General features: G+C 38.6%; 1 protein-coding gene across 4 annotated transcripts in view; it reads left to right on the plus strand.

Annotated features, from left to right (window-relative positions):
* Positions 1 to 12,061, plus strand: part of LOC124385243 (dipeptidyl aminopeptidase-like protein 6) — a 120,852-nt gene extending 108,791 nt beyond the window's left edge. For 3 of the 4 annotated variants that reach the window (XM_046848434.1, XM_046848435.1, XM_046848436.1), the window contains 9 exons: positions 1 to 25; positions 156 to 225; positions 1,748 to 1,921; positions 2,063 to 2,117; positions 4,481 to 4,580; positions 4,767 to 4,825; positions 4,905 to 4,977; positions 9,866 to 9,939; positions 11,380 to 12,061. The exon at positions 1 to 25 is cut by the window's left edge and continues 74 nt beyond it. In XM_046848434.1, coding sequence (XP_046704390.1) covers positions 1 to 25; positions 156 to 225; positions 1,748 to 1,921; positions 2,063 to 2,117; positions 4,481 to 4,580; positions 4,767 to 4,825; positions 4,905 to 4,977; positions 9,866 to 9,939; positions 11,380 to 11,529 — 780 coding nt within the window. In that variant the 3' untranslated portion in view covers positions 11,530 to 12,061. Of the gene's footprint in view, positions 26 to 155; positions 226 to 1,747; positions 1,922 to 2,062; positions 2,118 to 4,480; positions 4,581 to 4,766; positions 4,826 to 4,904; positions 4,978 to 9,865; positions 9,940 to 11,379 lie in introns of those variants that run through there. The other variant, XR_006925714.1, reaches the window with a different exon arrangement.
* The last annotated feature ends 338 nt before the right edge of the window (positions 12,062 to 12,399 follow it).

Raw genomic sequence — 12,399 nt, forward strand, 5'->3', positions numbered from 1 at the left:
ATAAAGATAGATGTGGAGGATTACAGTACGTCCCTCATCTTCAGATAAATTCACACCTAATTATACATAAAATGTTGGATGCATCCAGTTACACAGATGTGTGTGTGTGTGTGTGTATATACCTACTCTATGTGTGTTGTGTTTGTTGTCTCCAGCTCTGTCACTACAGATCTTGAAACCGGCAAGCTTCATAAACACAGCACATTACCCTCTACTGCTGCTCGTGTGAGTCTCACTATCACCACCTCTATGCTGTCATGCTGACACATGCTGTGGATGCTTATCTCTTTCTTTCTTCCCCTCTCTCTCTTTCTTTCTTTCTTTCTTTCTTTCTTTCTTTCTTTCTTTCTTTCTTTCTTTCTTTCTTTCTTTCTCTCTCTCTCTCTGCTTCTGTCGAATAAAAAACAGAACACTATAATTAACAGATGGCACAGGTGTGTGATTCTTACCAATCACTTCCCCTTGGCCCCGCCCTCCATATGACCAAGCCCACTTCCCACTTCCCAGAGTACATTCATATACATTGTTTTGTCAGAGCTGCTGTTCGAGAAAATAAATTCCAACCAGTCCGAATCTGGGATTTAGCAGCCTGATAAACTTCACACAATAGAATTAAAAAAAGCATCACACTGAAAACAAAACCCTGTTTATGTGTTTAGATAGTTAGTTGGTTAGTTAGTTAGTTAGTTAGTTAGTTAGTTAGTTAGTTGCTTACTTTATTGCCCACAGAGCAGAAAAATGCTCTGCACACATCACCTAACAAACAACACAAAAATACATAAAAACAGCATAAAAATCCAAACACTTACATTTGAAAATGTACACATATAGACATATAGATTTCCATATATATTATATATAATACGTATACACTATATTGCCAGAAGTTTGCAGACACCTGGTCATAAGTATCACATTCCATATTTAGTTCCAATTTTCTCTTATAATTCCCTCCACTCTCCTGGGAAGATGTTCCACTAGATTTTTACATTTGTGTTTATCAGCCAAAAGATTGTTAGTAAAGTCAGCTACTGATGTACTGTAGGGTGAGGTGAGGAGGCCTGGGGTGCGTCAGCATTTTAAATTAATCTAAAAAATTTTCATTAGGGTTGGGATCAGAGCTTTATTGTAGACCATTCAAGATCATCTACTTTAAACCAGGTAAACCAGATCTTCATGGAGGTTTGAGTTTCCAAGTTCAAGTGAACGCAAAATTTTATTATACCGCATCTAAAGACGTCCAATACAATTGTGTGGTACCAGTTTGGAAAATAACCACATGTGGCAAGAAAGGTCAGGTGTCCCAATACTTTTGTCCCATAGTGTATATGTATTACGTATTCATACACTACCTACTCACATTCTTGATTTTTTCCTCAGCCGTGATTGTTTAAAGTGCCTTCTTGAAGGCAACATCTGGAATTGAAAGTATAAGGGGTGGGAACAATCCATTATAATATTCAAAGCCTTCTGTATAACTTTAAACATATAAATTTCATTGAATTTCTGGGAATAAAATGTGTTTCTGTTGACCTGTGGATGCTTTCTCACAGACAGATGTTAATAAGAATGAAGTTAAAAGGATAGTCATTCATAAAACCCAGATGATTTCTCTAAATCCACAAATAATTACAAAAGAATAAGATGTAACACTGTTTTATCAATAGTTTACATTTGCTTTATTTACGTTTTAAACAGCCCTGTCTTACTTCCTGTGTTTATCTCGTTCTTACACTCTGTGTCTCAGGGATGAGACTCCAGGAGGACAGGTTGTATCAGAGCAGTTCCAGCTGGACTGGGCCACGGTCTTAGTCAGCAATTTGGGCGTGATCGCTGTACGCTGTGACGGGCGTGGCAGTGGCTCACGGGGCTCTGAATTTGTACACAAGCTTGACAAAGAGGACCAGCTGAAAGCTCTCAGGTACAAATCGAGACACAGGAATGTTACGCTTCTCATATACTTTCTGTGACGCTTCCAGAAAATTCTTAAACGTGCACACTGAAACATTCTGCTTTAATTTTTCTGAATATTGTACAAACTAACAACTCTGGTGTTTTGTAGCATTTTAGCCAAAGAGCCGTACATCGACAAATCCAGGATTGGCGCCTTTGGACAGGTAAGAAAACAATACCAAAGATGTTACAATTAGAATATTTGGCACAGATACAGATCAAGGAAAGAATCAGAAAAAATTATTAGTATAAATTATACCTGAATTTACAGTATACTGAATATAGAAGAAGCTTCAATACTCTGTGGTCAAACGTATTGGGACACCTGACTTATCCAGACAAACTGTGTTTTTTTTTTTTTTTTGTTTACAAATTGTACACAAAGTCAAACACACAATTGTATATGTCTTTGGTGGAATGACATTTTCCAACACTTGAACTAGACCTCCAATATGTCCAGCAGCTCTATAATGATATGCTTTTAAAGGGTTGTAGTGGAAGATCTCCTTTTATAGAGCTCTGTGAATATACAGTGTATATTTATTCTCTTATCATTCTGACTTTCTGATCAATAACTCAGAGCCTTAATCATTAATCTCCTGTCCTGATGTTAGTTAAAAGGTATAAAAAAACCTGTAAATAATGTACACAGATTCTGAACAACGCTGGTCACATTTCAAATGAATTTAAATATAATTATTGTCAGTGTCTCTGTAAATACTAGATTGTGATTGGCTGGAAATTCAGTTTTGAACACACAGGCAGTTTTGCAGAATGTGCTGTATTCGAACAACTGCATCCGCATTTGTAAGACTCCTCTCTTCTTGACGAACTGGAAAAGAAATGAGAAATAGAATAAAAAAACAGCTCCAGCAGTTAACTCCAACAGCTTCATTATTAGTAGAGACATATAACAGTTGCGAAAAACTCTTTTTTTTTTCTAATCAGTGTCTATTAAAGCTCATGTACATTAATGTAATCCGATGGCACTACTTTATCTCTGTGTGTGATTTGGAATAACAGAATATATATATTAGGGATGACCCTGAATATTCGAAGATTCAATGTTTTGAAAGGAGGAGCCTGATTTGACTACAAATCTCACGGTCAAGTTTTTGCCATGTTTTATAAAACATTAATCATGCCATTTTGGTTATATGGGTGTGCTCAGTGTCTAATTTCACATAGAACTACCAGTTTTCTCCCAGTTCATATACAGCCTGTTATAATGATGCTGTAATAGAAATTTGAAAAGAAAGAAGCTTATAATAAATATTTTTGACCTGCATGAATAAATCCAATAAAACAGATTGTGACACATTGTAGTTCCATTTTCCCATCATTTTTATTTATTGTCTAAATAGCTGCGAACAAAAGTAAGTACACCCTATGTGAACATGTCAAAACTGTGTCCAAAGTGTAAATACTTTGTTTAAACACTATTGTTATTTAGCTCTACCTTAATCCTCCTGGGTATGGAATTCACCAGAGCTGCACAGGTTGTCGCTGGGATCCTCTTCCACTCCTCTATAATGACATCTGCTGGTTGTTAAACACATGGTGCTTCTCCATCTTCTGCTTGATGATGCCCCACAGGTGCTCAATAGGGTTCAGGTCTGGAGACATACTTGGCCACTCCTTCACCTTTACCTTTAGCTTCCTCAGCAAGGCAGTTGTCATCTTGGCGTTGTGTTTGGGTTTGGTAATATGTTGGGAAACTGCCATTTGTAAATGAAGGGCATCATGTTCTTCTTCAGAATGTCACAGACTTTGCATGGTTAGTACGGCATACAGCTGTTATCACTTAGAGTGTACTCACTTTTGTTGCCAGTTATTTTGACATTAATGGCTGTATGTTGAGTTATTTTTAGAGTAAATCTGTACTGTATACAAGGTTTTTTAGCAGTCATCATTTCTATAGTATTATCAATTTAGAAGTTTACCTAAAATCTATCTATCTATCTATCTATCTATCTATCTATCTATCTATCTATCTATCTATCTATCTATCTATCTATCTATCTATCTATCTATCTATCTATCTATCTATCTATCTATCTATCCTGTAACATTCACCTGGATTTTTACTTACACTTCGAGTCAAGTCAAGAACCTTTTATTGTCATTTCAACCATATATAGCTGATGCAGTACACAGTAAAATAAAACGTTTCTCCAGGACCCTGTTGCTACATAAAACACCACAACACAGCGCTAAGGACTAAAGAAAGTTGTCCTTGCCACATAAAGTGCAATGCAGAATACACAAAAAAAGAACACCAAACATTATACGTTCTGTATATGTTATACACAATGAAAAAAAAAATGTCTCTGCGTATTGTATTTGATATGATTATTCCAGTATTCAACAACTGCATTTGTATCTCTAAGACTCTTCAGTGATCTCATCACCTCAGCACAGAGAGCTTTATCAGCCGTATCGGTGTGTATTGTGTGAAACAGTCAGATGTAGCCAGTCTGCAGTGTGATGAATAATGATTAATGGTGATGATGTGTGTGTGTTGTAGGTGTATGGAGGACACATCACCAGCCTTCTGCTCAGCTCAGAGGCCTCCGTTCTGAAGTGTGGAGCAGTTTTCTCACCCATCACTGACTTCCGACTCTATGGTACACAAAACTATAAAACTATAAGGCTTACAATAATGATGTAAAATTGAAAAAGAAATGTGCTAAATAATGTGTGTGTGTGTGTGTGTGTGTGTGTGTGTGTGTGTGTTTGAGACAGCGAGATCTTGTCTGCTTCTGCACATGATATGCACATTGATAAATTTCATAACTGTACCTGCTTTTCAGCATCTTTTTTTTCCGAACGATATTTTGGCCTTCCAGCGTCAGAACATCGAGCGTACCAGGTACAATTTCATTTCAGAGCTGCTACATCAAGTAGTACAGTTTACCAAATGTGAATTTATTATTTGAAAACGTCCCCAGATGTTCAATTTCTCACACCGGGTGCCTTGGTTCGTCGATAAGAAGTTTTTGATCGTTCACCCCACTGCAGATGGTAGGTTTTTTCTTTCCTTGCTCCCTCCTTCCCTCCATAACCACCATGTAAATATTTATAGCAGTAAAAATTAATATAGAACAATACATACAGTTGTGTTCAAAATTATTCAACCCCCAATGCTGTAAATGGTTTTAGGGAATTTAGTGTACATTTGTAATTGTATTCAGAATGAAATCCTACAAGGACTTCTTAAAGAACCATATGCAACTAAAATGACATCAATTAGTTTTGTAATACAGTAGTAAATGTTTCTTTTGTGAATTCTTCATTGACATAATTATTCAACCCCTTAAAGACTACCACTCTGAAGAACAGAGGTTCAATGAAGTGTTTTCAATCAGGTATTGAAAACACCTGTGGATATCAGGGAGCAGCAATAAAGCCTAATAAGCACCAATTAGGCAGCTTTAAAATGACTGTGATACTCAGCTCCTTCTAGACATTTACTGGTGTGGTTACAAACATGGTGAGGTCAAGAGAATGGTCCAGGAAGACAAGAGAACAGGTGATTACTCTTCACAGGAAGGGCAATGGCTATAAGAAGATTGCAAAGATGTTAAACATACCAAGAGACACCATAGGAAGCATCATTCGCAAATTCAAGGCAAAGGGCACTGTTGAAACGCTACCTGGTCGTGGCAGAAAGAAGATGCTGACTTCGACTGCTGTGCGCTACCTGAAGCGTAGAGTGGAGAAAAGTCCCCGTGTGACTGCTGAGGAACTGAGAAAAGATTTGTCAGATGTGGGTACTGAAGTTTCTGCTCAGACAATACGGCACACCCTGCGTAATGAAGGCCTCCATGCCAGAACTCCCAGGCGCACCCCCTTGCTGTCCCCAAAGAATAAGAAGAGTCGACTGCAGTATGCCAAAAGTCATGTGGACAAACCACAGAAGTTTTGGGATAGTGTTCTGTGGACTGATGAAACAAAATTAGAACTGTTTGGGCCCATGGATCAACGCTATGTTTGGAGGAGGAAGAACAAGGCCTATGAAGAAAAGAACACCTTGCCTACTGTGAAGCATGGCGGGGGGTCAATCATGCTTTGGGGCTGTTTTGCTTCTGCAGGTACTGGGAAGCTTCAGCGTGTGCAAGGTACCATGAATTCTCTTCAGTACCAGGAGATATTGGATGACAATGTGATGCAGTCCGTCACAAACCTGAGGCTTGGAAGGCGTTGGACCTTTCAACAGGACAATGATCCCAAGCATACCTCCAAGTCCACTAGAGCATGGTTGCAGATTAAAGGCTGGAACATTTTGAAGTGGCCATCGCAGTCACCAGACTTAAATCCGATTGAGAACCTCTGGTGGGACTTAAAGAAAGCAGTTGCAGTGCGCAAGCCTAAGAATGTGACTGAACTGGAGGCTTTTGCCCATGATGAATGGGCGAAGATACCCGTAGATCGCTGCAAGACACTTGTGTCAAGCTATGCTTCACGTTTAAAAGCTGTTATAACTGTAAAAGGATGTTGTACTAAGTACTAAGATTGAATGTGACTTGGGGGTTGAATAAAACTGATAATGATGTGAGCTCAGAAAAGACATTTGTGGTTATTTCATTATAAATGTTATGTTATATTTGTCTGACCTACACGTGCCTCTTTGATTTAATTGTAAGCAGTATGTCAAAGAACCACCGGCCACGCCTCCCTCCAAGGCTCACACTCTCACTCAGCCTCTCCCTGATACTAATCACCTACACCTGTCCTATTCCTACTAATCACCTACACCTGTCCTCCTCCTACTAATCACCTACACCTGTCCTCCTCCTACTAATCACCTACACTTGTCCTACTCCTACTAATCACCTACACTTGTCCTACTCCTACTAATCACCTACACTTGTCCTACTCCTACTAATCACCTACACCTGTCCTATTCCTACTAATCGCCTACACCTGTCCTCCTCCTACTAATCACCTACACCTGTCCTACTCCTACTAATCACCCACACCTGTCCTACTACTAATCACCCACACCTTCCTCCTCCTACTAATCACCTACACCTGTCCTCCTCCTACTAATCACCTACACCTGTCCTCCTCCTACTAATTACCTACACCTGTCCTCCTCCTACTAATCACCCACACCTGTCCTACTCCTACTAATCACCCACACCTGTCCCACTCCTACTAATTACCTACACCTGTCCTACTACTAATCACCTACACCTGTCCTCCTCCTACTAATCACCCACACCTGTCCTACTCCTACTAATCACCCACACCTGTCCTCCTCCTACTAATCACCCACACCTGTCCTCCTCCTACTAATCACCCACACCTGTCCTCCTCCTACTAATCACCCACACCTGTCCCACTCCTACTAATCACCCACAAATCACCCACACCTGTCCTCCTCCTACTAATCACCCACACCTGTCCTACTCCTACTAATCACCCACACCTGTCCTATTCCTACTAATCGCCACACCTGTCCTCCTCCTACTAATCACCTACACCTGTCCTACTCCTACTAATCACCTACACCTGTCCTATTCCTACTAATCGCCTACACCTGTCCTCCTCCTACTAATCACCTACACCTATCCTACTCCTACTAATCACCTACACCTGTCCTACTACTAATCACCTACACCTGTCCTCCTCCTACTAATCACCTACACCTGTCCTCCTCCTACTAATTACCTACACCTGTCCTCCTCCTACTAATCACCTACACCTGTCCTACTCCTACTAATCACCTACACCTGTCCTACTCCTACTAATTACCTACACCTGTCCTACTACTAATCACCTACACCTGTCCTCCTCCTACTAATCACCTACACCTGTCCTCCTCCTACTAATCACCCACACCTGTCCTACTCCTACTAATCACCCACACCTGTCTTCCTCCTACTAATCACCCACACCTGTCCTCCTCCTACTAATCACCCACACCTGTCCTACTCCTACTAATCACCCACACCTGTCCTACTCCTACTAATCACCCACACCTGTCCTACTCCTACTAATCACCTACACCTGTCCTACTCCTACTAATCACCTACACCTGTCCTACTACTAATCACCTACACCTGTCCTCCTCCTACTAATCACCCACACCTGTCCTCCTCCTACTAATCACCTACACATGTCCTCCTCCTACTAATAACCTACAACTGTCTTACTCCAACTAATCGCCTACACCTGTCCTCCTCCTACTAATCACCTACACCTGTCCTCCTCCTACTAATCACCTACACCTGTCCTCCTCCTACTAATCACCTACACCTGTCCTACTCCTACTAATCACCTACACCTGTCCTACTCCTACTGTCCTACCAATTCACTGGAAGCCTTCAGTTAAATGTGTACCCAATAAAGACATTCTGTATTACTCCTGGTTTCTGACGCTTGGTCTATCCGTGACTATATATATATATATATATATATATATATATATATATATATATATATATATATATATATATATATACATATACACACACACTATATGGACAAAGGTTTCTGGACACCTGAACATAAGATTGCTTTTTTTAACATCTCATTCCACATTTAGCCTCCATTTGCTAATATTATAAGCTCCACTCTTCTGTGATGATGTTCCTCTTAGTTTTGTGGATATTTGTGCTCAGCCACAAAGGTTTTAGTAAAGTCAGGTGCATGTAGAAGGTCTGGGGTGCAGTCAGTAGTGGACAGTAACAAAGTAAATGTAATTCATTACTGTACTTAATTAGTTTTGACGTGTATCTGTACTTTACTCAAGTAAATTTATCTAGAAAGACTTAAACTATAAATATTTCAAATATCTATATCAAAAACCAGTCGTTCCTTTTTATTTATAAATAAATAAAAATTTTAGCTCTTATTACTATTAATTCTATCATTTTATTAATAGTGTAGTAAGTGAAGTTTTAAGTCATTGAGGATGTACTGCGACTTTACATTATATATACAGTGTATATATATATATATATATATATATTGCTATAGCCCTTTACTGGAGTCATATTTTATCTACTGTATCTCTATTTTTACTCAAGTACATGGTTTGTGTACTTTGTCCACCACTGGGTGCAGTCAGCTTTTACATTCATCCTAAAGGTGTTCAATAGGTTTTAGAGCTCTATAGCAGGAGGTCTTGCACTCCAACCCATGGAAAATCCCCTTTTAGCTGGCTTTCTGCACAGGGTTTTCATTGTCATGCTGGAACATGTTTGGGTCTCCTAGTTTAATGCTACAGCTGTCAGTGATGTAACTGGAAGGACCTAAAATTTAGGACGCATCCGGAATATAATTAAACAGGGGCCAGAGTGACAGCTGTCTCAGTAAGTCTTCTAGGACCGATTGGCACACCAGAGATTGGGCATGGCATGCCCTAAAGAACTACGTTCTCTGCTGGGGCTAAACTTCCGAAAGTGTTGATCTCGGCAGTGTCGGCTGTGTCAATGACTTGCTGGTTTAAGGCGGGGCCAATGGTTTGGGGCACATGCAGGGTCCTGGTTTGGCCAGATTTTTTTTTGTCAGGAATGCAACCCGGAGTATAATTAACCAGTGTTTAATAAAATGAGCAAAGTTTAAAAATAGTTTTAAGTTCAGAGCATTGTGGGCAAACATTATAGATATATCAATAGATAGATAGATAGATAGATAGATAGATAGATAGATAGATAGATAGATAGATAGATAGATAGATAGATAGATAGATAGATAGATAGATAGATAGATAGATAGATAGATAGATAGATAGATAGATAGATAGATAGTCATAAAACAGTGACAAAATGCATGGTGTTTATGTGGGACTTAACTATAAAAGTATAAAGGAAATGTATATGATCTCTTTCTTTCTTTCTTTCTTTCTTTCTTTCTTTCTTTCTTTCTTTCTTTCTTTCTTTTTTATTTATATTTTTTACAGAAAAAGTCCATTTTCAGCACACGGCTAAATTCATTTCAGAGTTAATCAATGGAAAAGTTAATTACAGTCTCCAGGTAAAATATCAGCTTTTGTATTTGTATTTTTGTGTGTGTGTGTGTGTGTGTGTGTGTGTGTGTGTGTGTGTGTGTGTGTGTGTCAGTTAACCACTGAAGCTGAATATGAAAAAGATTTAATGATATGAGAAATTAGCTGAGAAAATTCACACACACACACACACACACACACACACACACACACACACACACACACACACACTTGTGCTGCAGTCAGGAGAAAGATTTGTGAGTCCTGAGGCCTTCACCTTTAACAGATTAAACAGACGTGCACACTCTTTCACTAATTTAATTAAAAACTAAACACCAGGAGAGTCTCAGTTCACTCTCTGCTCATTACACATCCGACTTTTTATTCAGTATTAAATGTTAAATGACTGAGGCTCATTCAGGTCAGATGTTCTCTAAGTTTAAGGTCTTCTTGCTGCTCTCAGCTGATAGCACACTGATGAGAAAAACGGATGATTCAAAAGGACCACACTAATGCATGAAATCTCTGACTTTTCAACTTGGTTTTACACACACACACACACACACACACACACACACACACACACACACACACACACACATATATATATATATATATATATATATATATATATATATATATATATATTAAAGATACATATGAAGCAGTTACCAATGTGATATGATACGATTCACCCCGTTACGATGCAATGAAAAAAATATGATGCTACGCAATTCAATATGGAACAGTTTATTTTTATTTCATTGGTTCAGACAGACAGCAAAAAAACAGACGTTCTTTTCCTTTTGTGTCTCCAGGAAGATGCAGCTCTACCTCTGCCATGTAAATGTGTATTCTATGTGACTCTCAGGACACGTCTCGGTCTCCATGGTCTTGTGATACGTCATATTCACGTAGCAGCAGTGGTGCTGATGAAAATGACATCTTTACTGTTACCTGTTATAAAACCCACTGACACTGAAGACTCCTTTCCCACATGTTGATTGAGGGGAAGTAGAAGTTTAGTGGTTAAGATGTTGGACATTTGACTTCCAGAAGGTTACTGGTTCAAATTCCAGCAGCACGAAGCTGACACAGCTGGGCCCTAAGCAAGGCTCTTAACCCTCACCTGCTCAGGTGTATTAATGAGATAATAAAGTATCTCTGGATGAGGGGCTTCTGCTAAATGGTGTAAATGTAAAATAGAGAATAAACATTTACATGTTTTTGAAATCTGATCATGTGGCGCACCCCCTGTGACCGTGCTGTTGGTACAGAACCGATAACATGCAGGATTAGAACAAGCACATCAATACATATAAATATGATATTTGTTGTAGAGAAAAAAAACAGAACAACAAAAACACAGAACTATAAACAGTCAGAATTCATTTCTTAAACAACAAAACACGTCTTTATTCAGAGCTGGTGTTTCACATGGTCTTAATCATGTTTTCTTCTCGTTTCAGATTTATCCAGATGAAGGTCACTTCCTGCACAGTGAGGTGGTGAGGCAGCACCTCAGTCAGTCCCTGGTCCACTTTTTTAAAGAATGTTTCAGGCGATCAGATGATTTGCTTGAAGACGATCAAGAGGAAAAAAATGAAGTCCAGGGTTAATGTCCTCAAGCACAAAGAGACTCGTCTGGTTTTGAACTCAGCAGCTTTCCAAGGACTTCATCCTCATTTATCCTGCTGTACAGAACATTTCAATCTGCAGACATTTTCTTTCCTTCCTTCCTTCCATCTCTCTCTCTCTCTCTCTCTCTCTCTCTCTCTCTCTCTCTCTCTCTCTCACTCTTATGTGTGGACCAAGAGCAGCTTTAGGATCTGAAAAAGGTGTCTAAAAGAACAATTTGTCGATCGGTTTGACAGGTTTCTCTGATGAACCCGATGTTGCTGTGCTGAAACCGCGTTCAGACTGAAGACAGGACACGGTGTGGAGACTGAGCGGGAATCTGTCTGTTCATCCATCTGCTCTGACACGGCTTTTTCTAAATGCTGTATGGAGGTTGGTTTGTGGTCGTGGTTGTACTTCAGAATGTTCTAATATTATGTCTTATTGTATTTGTGTCTGTTGCTCTTATGTAAAGAAACACATGAATTGAAATATTAACTTGGGGATCAAATAAAAATGTTTTTTTCTTTTTCAGTGTCGGACTTTCTGACTGTCAAATATCACCTTTTTATGCAGTGTGTGTATATATATATATATATATATATATATATATATATATATATATATATATATATATATATATATATATATATATATATATATATATATATATATATATATATATATATATATATATATATATATTAATATTAGGGCTGTAATTGATTAATCACACGATTGTCATTGTCACAACTTAATCACACATTTTTATCTGTTCTAAATGTAACTTAAATTAATACTTTTTTAGTTTTTAAAACTCTAATAAACATGGCCATGGTTAAATATGGCTTCTTTATGCAAATGTTTACATG

This window comes from Silurus meridionalis, chromosome 4, assembly GCF_014805685.1.
Source record: "Silurus meridionalis isolate SWU-2019-XX chromosome 4, ASM1480568v1, whole genome shotgun sequence".
Lineage (NCBI taxonomy): Eukaryota > Metazoa > Chordata > Actinopteri > Siluriformes > Siluridae > Silurus > Silurus meridionalis.